Source organism: Symphalangus syndactylus, chromosome 2 (assembly GCF_028878055.3).
Source record: "Symphalangus syndactylus isolate Jambi chromosome 2, NHGRI_mSymSyn1-v2.1_pri, whole genome shotgun sequence".
Taxonomy (NCBI): domain Eukaryota; kingdom Metazoa; phylum Chordata; class Mammalia; order Primates; family Hylobatidae; genus Symphalangus; species Symphalangus syndactylus.
Genome location: NC_072424.2, coordinates 116,775,412 through 116,789,198, shown reverse-complemented (window position 1 = coordinate 116,789,198; position 13,787 = coordinate 116,775,412). Strand labels below are relative to the sequence as shown.

The following is a 13,787-nucleotide window of genomic DNA, read 5'->3' as shown; positions in this document are numbered from 1 at the left end:
TCCCACCCAAAGTATATGAGCTCCCTTTTTTCTGCAGCCTCGCCAGCATTTGTTTTTGTTTTTTTGTTTGTTTGTTTGTTTGTTTTTGATAATAGCCAGCCTACCTGGGGTGAGATGATACCTCATTGTGGTTTTGATTTGCATTTCCCTGATGATTGGTAGTGATGAGCAGTTTTTCATATATTTGTTGACCATGCATATGACTTCTTTGAGAAATGTCTTTTGGGATCATTTGCCCATTTTAAAATCAGTTTTGTTTTGTTTTTTGCTGTTGAGATATTTCAGCTCCTTGTATATTTTAGATATTAATCTTCTGTTGGATGGTTAGTTTCCAGATATTTTCTCCTATTCTGTAAGTTGTCTTTTACTGTTGATTGCTTTCTTTGCTGTGCAGAAGTTTTTAGTTTGATACAATCCCATTTGTTTATTTTTGCTTTTGTTGCCTATGCTTTTGAGATCTTATTTATAAAATACTTGCCCACACTGATATACTGAAGCATTTCCCATATGTTTTCTTCTAGTAGTTTTATTATTTTGGGTGCTATATTTAGGTATTAGATGCATTTTGAGTTGATTTTTATATAGGGTGAGAGGTAGGCATCTAATTTCATTCATAAAATATATAATTTGGCACGATGGCTCACACCTGTAATCCCAGCACTTTGGGAGGCTGAGGCGGGCAGATCTCTTGAGGTCAGGAGTTCGAGACTGACCAACATGGAGAAACCCCATTTCTACTAAAAATACAAAATTAGCCGGGTGTGGTGGCGCGTGCCTGTAATCCTAGCTACTTGGGATGCTGAGACAGGAGAATTGCTTGAACCTAGGAGGTGGAGGTTGTGGTGAGCCGAGATTGTGCCATTGCACTCCAGCCTGGGTGACAAAAGTTTTTTGAGAAACTCTGTCTCAAAAAAAAAAAAAAAAAAAAAAATCTATCTGTATCTCTGTATTTCATATGGATATCCAGTTTTTCCAGCACTGTTTATTGAAGAGACTGTCCTTTCCCCAATGAGTGTTCTTGGCACCTTTGTCAAAAATCATTTGGCTGTAGGCTGAGGGTGGTGGCTTATGCCTGTAATCCTAGCACTTTGAGAGACTGAGGCAGGCGGATCACTTGAGGTCAGGAGATCAAGACCAGCCTGGCCAACATGGTGAAACTCCATCTCTACTAAAAATACAAAAATTAGCCAGGAGTGTTGGTGGACACCTGTAATCCCAGCTACTCAGGAGGCTGAGGCAGGAGAATCGCTTGAACCCAGGAGGTGGAGGTTGCAGTCAGCCAAGATCACGCCATTGCTCTCCAGCTCTGGGTGACAGAGCAGGACTCTGTCTCAGAGGAAAAAAAAAAGGAAAAAAAATGCTACTGATTTTTGTATATTGGTTTTGTTATTTTGCAGCTTTACTGAGTTTATCAGATCTGAGAGTTTTTTGGTAGGGTCTTTAGATTTTTCCATTTATATAAGATCATATTACCTGCAAACAGGGACAATTTGACTTCTTCCTTTCCAGTTCGGATGCCCTTTCTTTCTTTCTCTTGCCTAATTTCCCTAGCTAGGAGGAATTGTTACGTCTGATGGGGAATGTAGGAACTTTAAATTCTGTATCCTTAGCTATTTTATTTTACCATGAGCATGTACATTTTATAACATTAAAAAAACAAAGCGTGATAGTTTTCAGTATTATAGCAGCAATCACTAACTGGCCCGTGGTGATTTAGATTTCCTTGGTGAGTTAGAAATCTAATGGGAGCAGTTTGGGAATCTATATCCTAATAGGTATTTCAAGTGGTTCCCATGGTCAGATAACTGTGCTAGAGAAAAAGTGAACTGCATACAAATATGCATAATTAAGATTAAGAGGAAATCACTATAGAAAAAGAATGAGACTGCTTTGAATGATGCTCAACTAAGAAATTATAAAATTTGGAGATGATAAATGATTCTCTAGGAAATTATCAAATCTTAGAGATGGTAAACCTAGCTTATTTCAGATAGAATGGAAGAAACTGAAAAACATACGAGAGCTATTGCCTCACCTGTATCACAGGTGAATTATTTCAAATCTTCATGAAACACCTAATTTCTAATCTATTTAAAGTATTTCAGAGCAGAGAGAAAAAAGTACTTTGCGAGCTCTGCTGAGAAAGCCAATATAACACCAACTCTAAAGCACGGCAAAGATTATGTATGCTTTAAAACTTAATTGTTCTAAGATTGTGGTTAAAATATTTTATAAATATTATTTGAAAAAGTAATACACCATGTCTAAATGAAATTCATTCCAGGAATCAAAGGATGGTTCTATGTTAGGAAATCTGTTGATATACTTACTTATATCTTAATATACTTACTGATATCAGTGGACCAAAGAGAAAAATTATGATCTTTTAGTTTTCTGCGCAAAATCCGCATATGATAAAATTAACATCTTTATGTGGTTTTTGAAAATATAAAACCCAAAACAAGATTCTTAGAACAGAACTAGAACTAGCTTTTTTTTTTTTTGAGATGGAGTTTCCCTCTTGTTGCCCAGGCTGGAGTGCAATGGCGTGATCTCGGCTCACCACAACCTCTGCCCCCCGGGTTCAAGTGATTCTTCTGCCTCAGCCTCCTGAGTAGCTGGGATTACAGGCATGTGCTACCACGCCCAGATAATTTTGTGTTTTTAGTAGAGACAGGGTTTCTTCATGTTGGTCAGGCTGGCCTCAAACTCCTGACTTCATGATCTGCCCACCTTGGCTCCCAAAATGCTGCGATTACAGGCGTGAGCCACCGCACCCGGCCTTAAGAGTTTCTTTAACCAAAGATATTGGCAGAGTGTTAGCCAGTATCATGCTTAATGATAAAATACTAGAAATTATCTTGTTAAAGTTTGGAACAAGACCATAAATCAGTTGCTACCCCAAGTAAAATCTCAGTTTATTCTGACAAATGATTCTAAGGATTATTTAGAAGAATAAGTATATGAGGATAATTCAGAAATTTCTAAACAGCAAAAAAATTGAGTGGTGGACTAATCCTATCAGATGTTTAAATATAAAGGTAAAGTAATTAAAACATTGGGTTACAGCTCCAGGACTAGCATACAAAACTGTAACATAAGGAGCCCAGAAATAAACACATATAAATATAGGAGTTGCTTTTCAAGTTAATGGAGAAAAGATGAGTTTTTAAATAAATGGTTAACTTTTTCTTTCTTTTTTTTTTTTTTTTTTTTTTGCGGGGGGAGACAGAGTCTTGCTCTGTTGCCCAGGCTTAAGTGAAGTAAAACCATCATAGCTTACTGCAGCTTCGAACTCCTAGGCAAAAGTGATCCTCCCACCTCAGCCTCCTGAGTAGTTGGGACTATAGGTATGTGCCACGACATTCAGTTAATTTTCAACTAAATTTTTTTTTCATATAGATGAGATCTCACCATGTTGCTAGGGCTGGTCTTGAACTCCTGGCCTCAAGCAGTCCTCCTACCTTGGCCTCCCAGAGTGTTGCAATTACAGGCATGAACCACTGCTCCTGGCCTCAATAGTTAACTATTGAGGAGGATCAAAAGGATATCTGATTTGTTTCTCATTCCAAAATAAATTCCAGTTTGGTCAGACTTGTATATTTTCAATATTAATCATAAACATTCTAGAAGAAAACATGTATAAAGACCTTTTTTCTAAGTCTAGCAAACCCAAAAGTCCTAAAGGGGAAATGACAAACTTGTATAAAAATTGAAAAATTCTGTATCACCAAAATAGCTTTTTTGGAAAAAACAGATAAACTAGAAAACAACATGTGCAATATGATCTGGCTTCTGCGTAAGTCATCAGCTCCATCTGCTGCATTCCCTCCTCCTCATCAATTCTACACACACTTACAGCTACACTCTGGTCTTTCCTTCCTGTGGGTGCTCAGTAAATAGTCATTGAATAAATGAATTAATTCCATGACAGTTTGCAGGTCAATACGTATAATATAATAAAACCTTTTTTTATGAGATGGAGTTTCAGTCTGTCACCCAGTCTGGAGGGCAGTGGCGTGATCTCGGCTCACTGCAACCTCCATCTCCGAGTTCAAATGATCCTCTCACCTCAGCCCCCCGAGTAGTTAGAATTACCAGTGCGCACCACCACACTTGGCTAACTTTTGTATTTTTAGTAGAGATGGGTTTCACCGTGTTGGCCAGACTGGTCTTGAACTCTTGATCCCAAGTGATCTGCCCTCCTTGGCCTCCCAAAGTGCTGTGATTACAGGCATGAGCCACCACCCCTGGCCATAATAAAACTTCTTAAAATGAATAAAGAAGATTAACCGTCCATTTAAAGTTGCCAGAGAACAAGTTGGGCAAGTCAGGAAAAGAAATGCAAATGGCTAACAAATATAAAACTTTTAATAAATACCAATTAAAACAGCATTGAGATTCTGTTTCCCTTCTTGAACCCTACCTCCTCATTTCTAACCATTTCCCTGGTATCTTCCCAAAATGTCAACAAACCATACTGTGATCTCCTTTTAGGTCTTCCCTCTGTCTAGCATATACCTGGCATATATTAGATGCATTGTTATATAAACAAAAGTATTTAAGATATGTAATGATCCTCTAAGAGGTGTCAAGTGGGCAGAAAAGAGTAGAGGATTGGGGCTGCGTGACCTTCCCTTTTTAAACTCCCCTTTTCCTCATAGTTCACTTGATGGTGTTAACCTGCCTGTTTATTCTCTTTGCCCTTTTACATTTCTTCAGAAGGACATGCTCCTTAGTGGCAGGAACAGGAACTTCTTCCAGTGCTGGTCAGCCAGCAAAAATGACTCTTTTTTGTGTATGTAAACAAATGGCTGTTATTGTTGTGATACAATTGCTTAATCGTTAATAGGTGCTTTTTTTGAAGTCCTGTGAATACTTTTGTTCAGACTTAATACCACAGCATCTCAGATACCTTATCTTCCTTTGAGTGTTTTGGAAAAATAGACTAAAACTGCTCTCTCTATACAAAAGTTTGTGTTATTTGAAAAGATACAACAGGAATGCCTAGTGTTTATTTTAAGATAAGATTATAATATCTGCATAGTAGAAACCTCCAGCTTTCAGAGTTATGATTTTGTAATCTGAAATCCTATTTTTTGAGTCTAATATTTACTTGTGCTAGCAAGTCTAGAAATACTTGTTGAAAGACTGGAATGATTAATGTAGATCCTTGAACACTTTCATGCTGTAAAAAAAAAGGACAGACAAATTTTGTTTGTTTTAAAGAAGAGTAGTGTAGCCATATTAAACACATTTGGAAAATAAGAGGGAAAACCCGACGCTTAATCTCATCTAAAAAAATTGTGATAGACTTTCTAAAAATAGTTTCCAAATTTGTATTTATGTGGTTAAAATTAGGTATCTTGCCTTTCTTCCCCACTTGATAAATCCTTAGCATTTTTCCATGTTGTTATATCATTTAAAGACCATCACTTTAAATGGCTGCATAATAGTCTTTTAGTCACATGGTCCTATTGTATGTGCAGTGCTTATGAAGAAGAGTGGGTGGTACGTTGTTTCTTTAAAAATGTGACTCATAACAAAAAATTTATTCTAAGAAAATTGCTAATCATATGGATTTTGATAAATAGGAGAATGATGACCTTATTGCAAAGCAGTGACTTTTTGTTTGTAAACATATGAACCTGAAACTTGAGGAAGTTGGTTGTCAGTTGTGAGTATTATACCATCTATTAGATAGATACTTTGAGACGTTACAAACAAGTTGGGTAGCTGCTTATTTTTGAAGGGAGATTTTTGTTGTGAATCTTAATGTTAACATTATGTTATTTTATAGATCATGGAGCTTTGTGGTGCAACAAGACTTGGTTATTTTGGAAGAAGTCAGTTCTACATTGCTTTGAAACTTGTAGCTGTTGCCCAGTCTGGTTTCCCTTTAAGAGTGGAAAGTATAAATACAGGTAAATAAAGAGTACACTAGTAACTGAAAGAAAATAGGCTTCTATTACAAATGAAGTCAAGTCAATAGAACTCTTGTGTCTTTCTGATCTTATAGTGGCATTTGTGACCTTGAGTGAAGTGTCGTGACTTTATTCCCACTACCTTGCATTTCTCACTTGAAAATACTAGAAAAATATGTCTGTCCTGTATTACGGCACAGTATACGTACTTCATCTGTATTTGACTATACGTACTGTCCAAATGGTGATTTTTTAAGAATTAATTTACCAAAAGTTGTTTAGAAATATTTTAGGTGAATAGTTTTATTAAGGTAAATGATAAATTACAGCAACCATCTTCATATATAGCATCCCTGTGTTCTTCATTTCTAGTAAAACAACATTATACTTTGTATTTTTGTTTGTTTGTTTGGGAAGGCTGTGGAGGCTCCAGCTGAAATTAAGAAGTAACAGTTAACCTAAACTTTTTGATCGATAGAGACAATATTAAAATATTGGCAGATTAAAATCTAGTTACAGACATCTGACCACATTACAAGTTTGTATTTGTCCATTTTCACACTGCTATAAAGAAATCCCTGAGACTGGATAATGTATAAACAAGAGAGGTTTAATTGACTCACTTCTGCATGGCTCAGGAGGCCACAGGAAACCTACAGTCATGGCAGAAGGTAAATGGAAAGCAAGGCATATCTTACGTGGCCACAGGAGAGAGAGAGAGAGAGAGAGAGCAAGGCGGGATAGCCACAGACATTTAAACCATCAGATCTCATGAGAACTTGCTCACTATCACAAGAGCAGCATGGGGGAACCGCCCCCATGATCTAATCACCCCTTATGTGGGAATTACAATTCAAGATGAGATTTGGGTGGGAACACAAGAGTCAAACCATATCAAAGTGTTACATCAGATAATTTGTTTTTCAAGTATTTAGAGGCTTGTTGACATGAAAGAAGATAGAAATTCTATAAAGATAGGCACTTAAATGCAGAGGGTTCTTTCATTTTCATAGAGTAAAGGGGAAAGAGAAAAATTAAGATTTTAAAAATAAATCTGTACAGAAAAATTTCTGTAAAATTCTGTAAATATCAGAATTTGTAGAAATAGTTTTAAGTACCAGTTTAGTTTATTGGTCAGCGGAGGTTTCCATTGTGGACCTCTAGTTTGCCACACATCATTCTTCTAGTGTTGGGAGTTTATATTCTTTTCAGGTAATTTTGAATTCTTTTACATGTATATTGAATAAGCTTAATAGTTTCCCTCCTTCATATGGAGGTTCTAAAGAGAGACGAAGGTAATCATATAATGGAGGTAAGTACGCTTTCCTCTGAAATGATTTTGTAGCTGTATTTTTTCTGGTCTAAAAGTATCACTTATGATTTACCTGCAAACAGTTTCTCAGTCCTTCATCTTTCTCCTCTATTTAAAATTGAATGTAGAATATTTGGCTGTAGGAGAGCCATAAGCCAGACTGCAGTGGATAGATAGAATACTCTGTACCATGTTTTTGGTGGGTGAACAATAAGGTATTTTTAGGAATTTCTGCCATGAAAATTTCTAAATCTAGTCTCAGTGACATATTCCGTGTTTTACTTAGAGGTCTAAAATCTTACTTTAAAGACCCAGTGTGAGTAGAAGCAGCCTAGGCTTTGGGGTCTGACTGATCTAGGTTTAGATCCTAACTGTCAGTTACTGCAAGCATGACCTTGGCATCATGGAGGCTCAGTTTTCTTATCTGTAAATAGGAGCTTTGCAGGAGTACTGTGGTTATGAGGTGAAATAAATATTCAATGACAAGTATAAGGCCAAACATATGTAAACATTTGATGTAGCCATTGTTATCACTCATTAGAAGGAGAATTTGGTTTTATTACTTCTTTCTAGATAAGAGTCTCCCTAAATAATGTAAGGGAGATGATGGTCCAAATTTTGTGGTGATAGACATTTTGTGCCTCTGGTTTCTGTATCCATTTTTACAAAAATTCTAATATCTAATTAATGTCTTATTTTAGTTTTCAATATATATGTCCTTTTTTATTTTGAAGTAATGATTATTTTGTGGTTAACAGTAAAGGACCTTCCTCTGCCAAGATTTGTTGCTTCAAAGAATGAACAGGAATCTCGCCATGCAGCCTCATATTCTTCAGATTCTGATAATCAAGGGTCGTATTCTGGTGTAATTCCCCCACCACCTGGCAGGGGGCAAGTGAAAAAGGGATCCGTAAGCCACGATACGGTTCAGCCTCGTACATCTGCAGATGCACAGGTAAATCACATGCATGTAAATATTAGCAGCTGATGCCCTGTGCAAATGCTTCACTAAAGCTCTTATTGGTAGCTTAATAATTAAAATGTCTCCTTAAAATTAAAATTTTAAAATAATATTCTTTTCTAGGAACCTGCATCCCCAGTAGTTTCACCACAGCAATCCCCACCAACTTCTCCACACACATGGAGGAAGCACAGCCGTCATCCCAGCGGTGGGAATAGTGAGAGGCCTCTTGCGGGACCTGGGCCATTTTGGTCTCCCTTTGGTGAAGCACAATCAGGTATTTAGAGATTGATTGATTAGAGTGTCATTGTGTTGCCCAGGCTGGTCTTGCACTCCTGGGTTCAAATGATCCTCCTGCCTCAGCCTCCTGAGTAGGTGGGGATTATAGGCTTGTGCCACAGAACCTGGCTTAGAGATTTTTTAAAAGTAACAATTATTTAGGGTTGTAAATTGAAGGAAACCTGGTAATATTCCTTCAGGAGTTGCCTCCAAGATAGTTTTTAATTGTAAGTTTAAGTTAAATAGAAGCAAAAACCAACTGGAAATTTGTAAGTGGTTACATTGCTTTGAAAAGTGGTAATTGCATTTATGTGTATCTATGATGTTTAGACAAGTTTATGGATACCAGATTCTCTAAAGGTAAAATGAATAATTATTTCCCAGAATATTGTGTATATATTACATAAATTTTATTGACAAGGAGAGCACAAAATAATTGAAGATATTTAAATGAGGTATAATTTCTAATTGAACAGAAAAGATTCCATTTTGGAAATTGTTAGATTTCTTCAGAGTAAGAGTTTGAAAGAAAACTTCCTGGTAACTTAAGTTTTTTCCTCAAACATGAGTCAGCATGTTTACCCATTCTCCTTATAGGTTCTTCTGCTGGTGATGCAGTGTGGTCAGGGCATTCCCCACCTCCACCTCAAGAAAACTGGGTCAGTTTTGCAGATACTCCACCAACCAGTACTCTTTTAACCATGCATCCTGCTTCTGTCCAGGTGTGACATTTTATTGGTATTGCATTTTTATTTGCTTCATTCAGAGTATTGCTCCAGTCATCGTTTTTATATTTTGCTGTTGCAGATTTTATAAATGCAAATCCACTCATTTATTTAAAAGCAAAATTCTGCTCTGTGCATTTCAAATCTGTTATCATTGGAATGTTTCAGCTGATTTTATTTCTGTTTCTGATTTCCTAGTGAAGTTTTGAAAGGTTTCTGCATCTGGAAATATATTTGCTTGGCTTTCTTAGCACATTTTCATAACTTTCTGTTGCTTACATAATTGCTGTCATTCTACTCATTTCTATAATCATTGTGCAAAAACATATCCAATAATCTGACTGTAACAGATATGTGGTTTTACATTTTAAATATACACAAAAAGCAAGTTTTACTTTCAAAGATAAATAACCTAGCAATCTTGGTCCATATAATCATGTAGGTAGATATTGTACTGAGGAAAAAATGTTTCATTACAGGACCAGACAACAGTACGAACTGTAGCATCAGCTACAACTGCCATTGAAATTCGTAGGCAATCCAGTAGTTATGATGATCCCTGGAAAATAACAGATGAACAAAGACAGTATTATGTAAATCAGTTTAAAACCATTCAGCCTGATCTAAACGGATTTATTCCAGGTGAGTTGTTGAAAACAGAAGTTCTTCTAGATGGGACAGGACAATCTCAATTTCATAATCTCAAAGACATTGTTTTATTGGTCATAGATTTTAATTATAAAATAATTATCAGATTATCTAAAAAAATTTATAATCACTGGGGGCCAAAAACGTGACATATTCACATATTAAAAATATCTTTTCCCAGTTAAAAAAGTCTAAGACTCTTACATTCTGTTCGTGGATCCGTAAGTTCAGAATAACATTAAACAACACTGTTTTAATATTTCAGGATCTGCAGCTAAAGAGTTTTTTACAAAATCAAAACTTCCTATTCTTGAACTTTCTCATATTTGGTAAGTGTGGTATATCATTAGTTGGGTAACTGGGTTGCTTCCAAGGAGTTTCTAGCAGATAGATTTTAGAGCCTTAAAAAATAAACAACTAACCCCTTCAAGAATGCTGTCAAAGAACTCAGTATTGCCTTACAATAGCCAGCTTCTCTCTTATTCTGCAGAAAAGAAATAAGTGATACTGATACAGTAGTTCTTTGTAAAGGGCTAAAATTCTTTAAGCTGTATCAGCTGTTTTTTTGTTGCTAGCATAATGCATGAGATAAAAGTTTGCACATACATGGTTATATTTATCCCATTGGTTTTTTATCAAGTTTAGTAAGTCCTATACCATGCCATAGGTTTAGGAATGGTGTTAGCTTCCATTTAACCAGAGACTTAAGAATAGCTGTGTTGGAATATGGTTCGAATTGGCTATTAGAACACAAAGTGTAATCACAAATTACTTTATAAAAACAGGCCGGGGCCGGGTGCGGTGGCTCATACCTGTAATCTTAGCACTTTGGGAGGCCGAGGCAGGCGGATTGCCTGAGCTCAGGAGTTTGAGACCAGCCTGGGCAACATGGTGAAACCCTGTCTCTACAGAAAAATTAGCCAGGCATGGTGGCACACGCCTGTAATCCCAACTACTGGGGAGGCTGAGGCACGAGAATCACTTGAACCTGGGAGGTGGACGTTGCAGTGAGCCGAGATTGTGCCACTTCACTCCAGCCAGGGTGACAGAACGAGATTCTGTCTCAAAAAAACAAAAACAAACAAAAAGAAAACACAAGCTGGGTGTGGTGGTTCACGCCTGTAATTCCAGCACTTTGGGAAGCCAAGGCAGGCAGATTGCTGGAGCCCAGGAGTTCAAGAACAGCCTGAGCAACATGGTGAAACCCCGTCTCTATAAAAAATAAAAAAATTAGCAAGGTGTGGTGGTGCAAGCCTGTAGTCCTGGCTACTTGGGAGGCTTACATGGGAGGATTGCTTGAGTCCAGGAAGCAGAGTTTGCAGTGAGCTCACAGCACTGTAGCCTGGGCAACAGAGTGACTCTGTCTCAAAAATAAATAAAAAACAATTATCAGATAAACATAAATGTTAATTCCAGTGTGTATCAATGTTATTTCTCTATATTCTAAATCATTTTTAATAGGTTTTTGGTAGCATAGAGTGCTGTAGTACAAGGTAGGTAGATAACACCTAAAACTGAAAACTCAAAAACTGGTAATATATGCATGCTATTTATAGTTTAAGGCAATAAAGACAAAAGTGGTTGTCTGTATCTAGGAAAGGGCATAGACAGAAGGTGGAGTGGCTGTATTTCTGTTTTAAGCCTTGCAGTTCTACTCAGTGATTTAAAGTACGTACATGTCAGCCAGGTGCGGTGGCTCACGCTTATAATCCCAGCACTTTGGGAGCCCGAGGCAGGTGGATCACATGAGGTCAGGAGTTCGAGACCAGCCTGGCCAAAATTAGCCAGGCATGGTGGCGCGTGCCTGTAATCCCAGCTACTCAGGAAGCTGAGGCAAGGGAATCGCTTGAACCCAGGAGGTGGAGGTTGCAGTGAGCCGAGATCGCGCCACTGCACTCCAGCCTGGGTGACAGAGCGAGATTCCATCTCAAAAAAATAAAAACAAAAAATAAAGTACATATATGATGAATTTTGATAACATCAAAACAAACTTTTTAAAAATGTCACTAACTTATTACGTATGCCTTCTAAAAATGCATGTGAGTTACAGGTCATTCTTTTTGGTGACCTTAATTATTGGGGCCGCTTTTTAGAGAATTTCAAACACACAGGAAAGCTTAAAGAAGAGTACCATAAACATTCATATACTACCACCTAGGTTCTGCAGGTAACATTTTGCTACATTTGCTATATTACACATCTTTCTGCGTATGGGATTTTTATAATTACAGAGTTTTTGCACTATCTCATGGAAAATATTTCTCTTGATTCTTTTTGAGAAATAAAAGAATCCAAAGCGGAATGTGATTATATTCACAATAAACTTATCTTCTAGGGAACTCTCAGACTTTGATAAAGATGGTGCATTGACACTGGATGAGTTTTGTGCTGCTTTTCATCTGGTGGTTGCTAGGAAGAATGGCTATGATTTACCAGAAAAACTTCCTGAAAGCTTAATGCCCAAACTGATTGATTTGGAAGATTCAGCAGGTAAGATTGGGAGCTGAAGAGAGCTGTTTGCATGCCTTGATAAACATAATGCTTGATTCTGAAAGAAAAATCAAGATAGAGGTTAACCTTAGCTTAATAGCTTAGATATTTCATCAAGTGTACATAGATTTGTCATCAGAATAGGATGTATGGGCCAAGCTTGGATTTGTCTTATTCAGCCTATTTTTAAAAATAAAGATGAGTAATATATACCACTATTTTACCTTTGTATTTGTGACTTGCCGAGATATGAAGAGCATTTCAGTGTCTTGTTATTTTGCTATCCTTTAATTGTGATATATATTGTCTCAAGTGGGTAAAGTAACCCATCTTCGTTATAAACATTTTTCTCTTTAATACGTCTAAATTCGTTGAAGGGAGATTACCTGGTTCATCATTAGACCTTTACAGTTGTAAGTATTTTTCTTTAAAATACCAAGCTCTCTTCTGCAGACTCTAAAGAAATCTGGACTTTTTGTGTATGATTTTAGAGAATGCTGTGTTGTTAACAAGAATGCTAAATGTTCATATTTATTGGGACCTTTCTTTCTTTCTTCCTTTTCTTTTTTTTTGAGATGGAGTCTCGTTCTGTCACCAGGCTGGAGTGCAGTGGCACGATCTCGGCTCACTGCAGTCTCCACCTCCCGGGTTCAAGCGATTCTCCTGCCTCAGCCTCCTGAGTAGATGGGACTACAGGCACACACCACCATGCCCCGCTAATTTTTGTATTTTTAGTAGAGACGGGGTTTCACCATGTTGGCCAGGATGGTCTCTATCTCTTGACCTCATGATTTGCCCGCCTCGGCCTCCCAAAGTGCTAGGATTACAGCCGTGAGCCACCATGCCCGGCCTGGACCTTTCTTTAAACAGAAAAAGAATATCAGGGGTTAAAAATTAGTACATTTTTCTTAAATTCTGAGTGAATAAAAGGAAACCTAATGTTTAATTCTTAATGAGCCTAATTAAAATAAATTATTGTCTTCAGTGTTTCTATCTAAATTCTCACTTGGATATGATGATGGAAAGAATTTTATACTTTTAAAAGGGAAGTTCAAATAGAATTTGGCTCTCAAATGGGCATTTATCTATCAGGCAGCATCTCTTTAACCTAAAAATATACATGGTCTGACTTACTTGTCTAAATTACACAGAAGGAATCAGATACATGAAATCACTGTCACAAAGAGAACAGTCTCCTTGGAGTCAATAATCTGAATGTGCTTCTAGTTTTGCTAATTTCATCTGTGACCTTGGGCAAGTTCTAGTCATTTACTATGTTTTTCTCTTCTGTTTCTCCACCTGAAATGTGGATTTGATGCCATTCACATTTCAGGACCTGAATTGTACACTGATCTTTTATCAACCAATAGGTTGATTCTAAAAATATGACATTGATTTTAATTTCTTAAGCACATTTTTCTATGATAATCCTAGGATTTTGGGATCAT

At 37.0% G+C, this 13,787-nt stretch overlaps 1 protein-coding gene across 11 annotated transcripts in view; it reads left to right on the top strand.

The window, feature by feature from the left end:
• REPS1 (RALBP1 associated Eps domain containing 1) overlaps positions 1–13,787 on the top strand; it is an 85,094-nt gene that overhangs the window by 35,362 nt on the left and 35,945 nt on the right. For 9 of the 11 annotated variants that reach the window (XM_055265486.2, XM_055265502.2, XM_055265466.2 and 6 more), the window contains exons 2-8: positions 5,801–5,924; positions 7,995–8,191; positions 8,321–8,474; positions 9,074–9,198; positions 9,681–9,843; positions 10,115–10,178; positions 12,185–12,339. In XM_055265486.2, the coding sequence (XP_055121461.1) occupies positions 5,801–5,924; positions 7,995–8,191; positions 8,321–8,474; positions 9,074–9,198; positions 9,681–9,843; positions 10,115–10,178; positions 12,185–12,339 (982 nt within the window). The remainder of the gene's footprint in view (positions 1–5,800; positions 5,925–7,994; positions 8,192–8,320; positions 8,475–9,073; positions 9,199–9,680; positions 9,844–10,114; positions 10,179–12,184; positions 12,340–13,787) is intronic. The other 2 variants (XM_063622658.1, XM_055265493.2) reach the window with 1 other exon arrangement.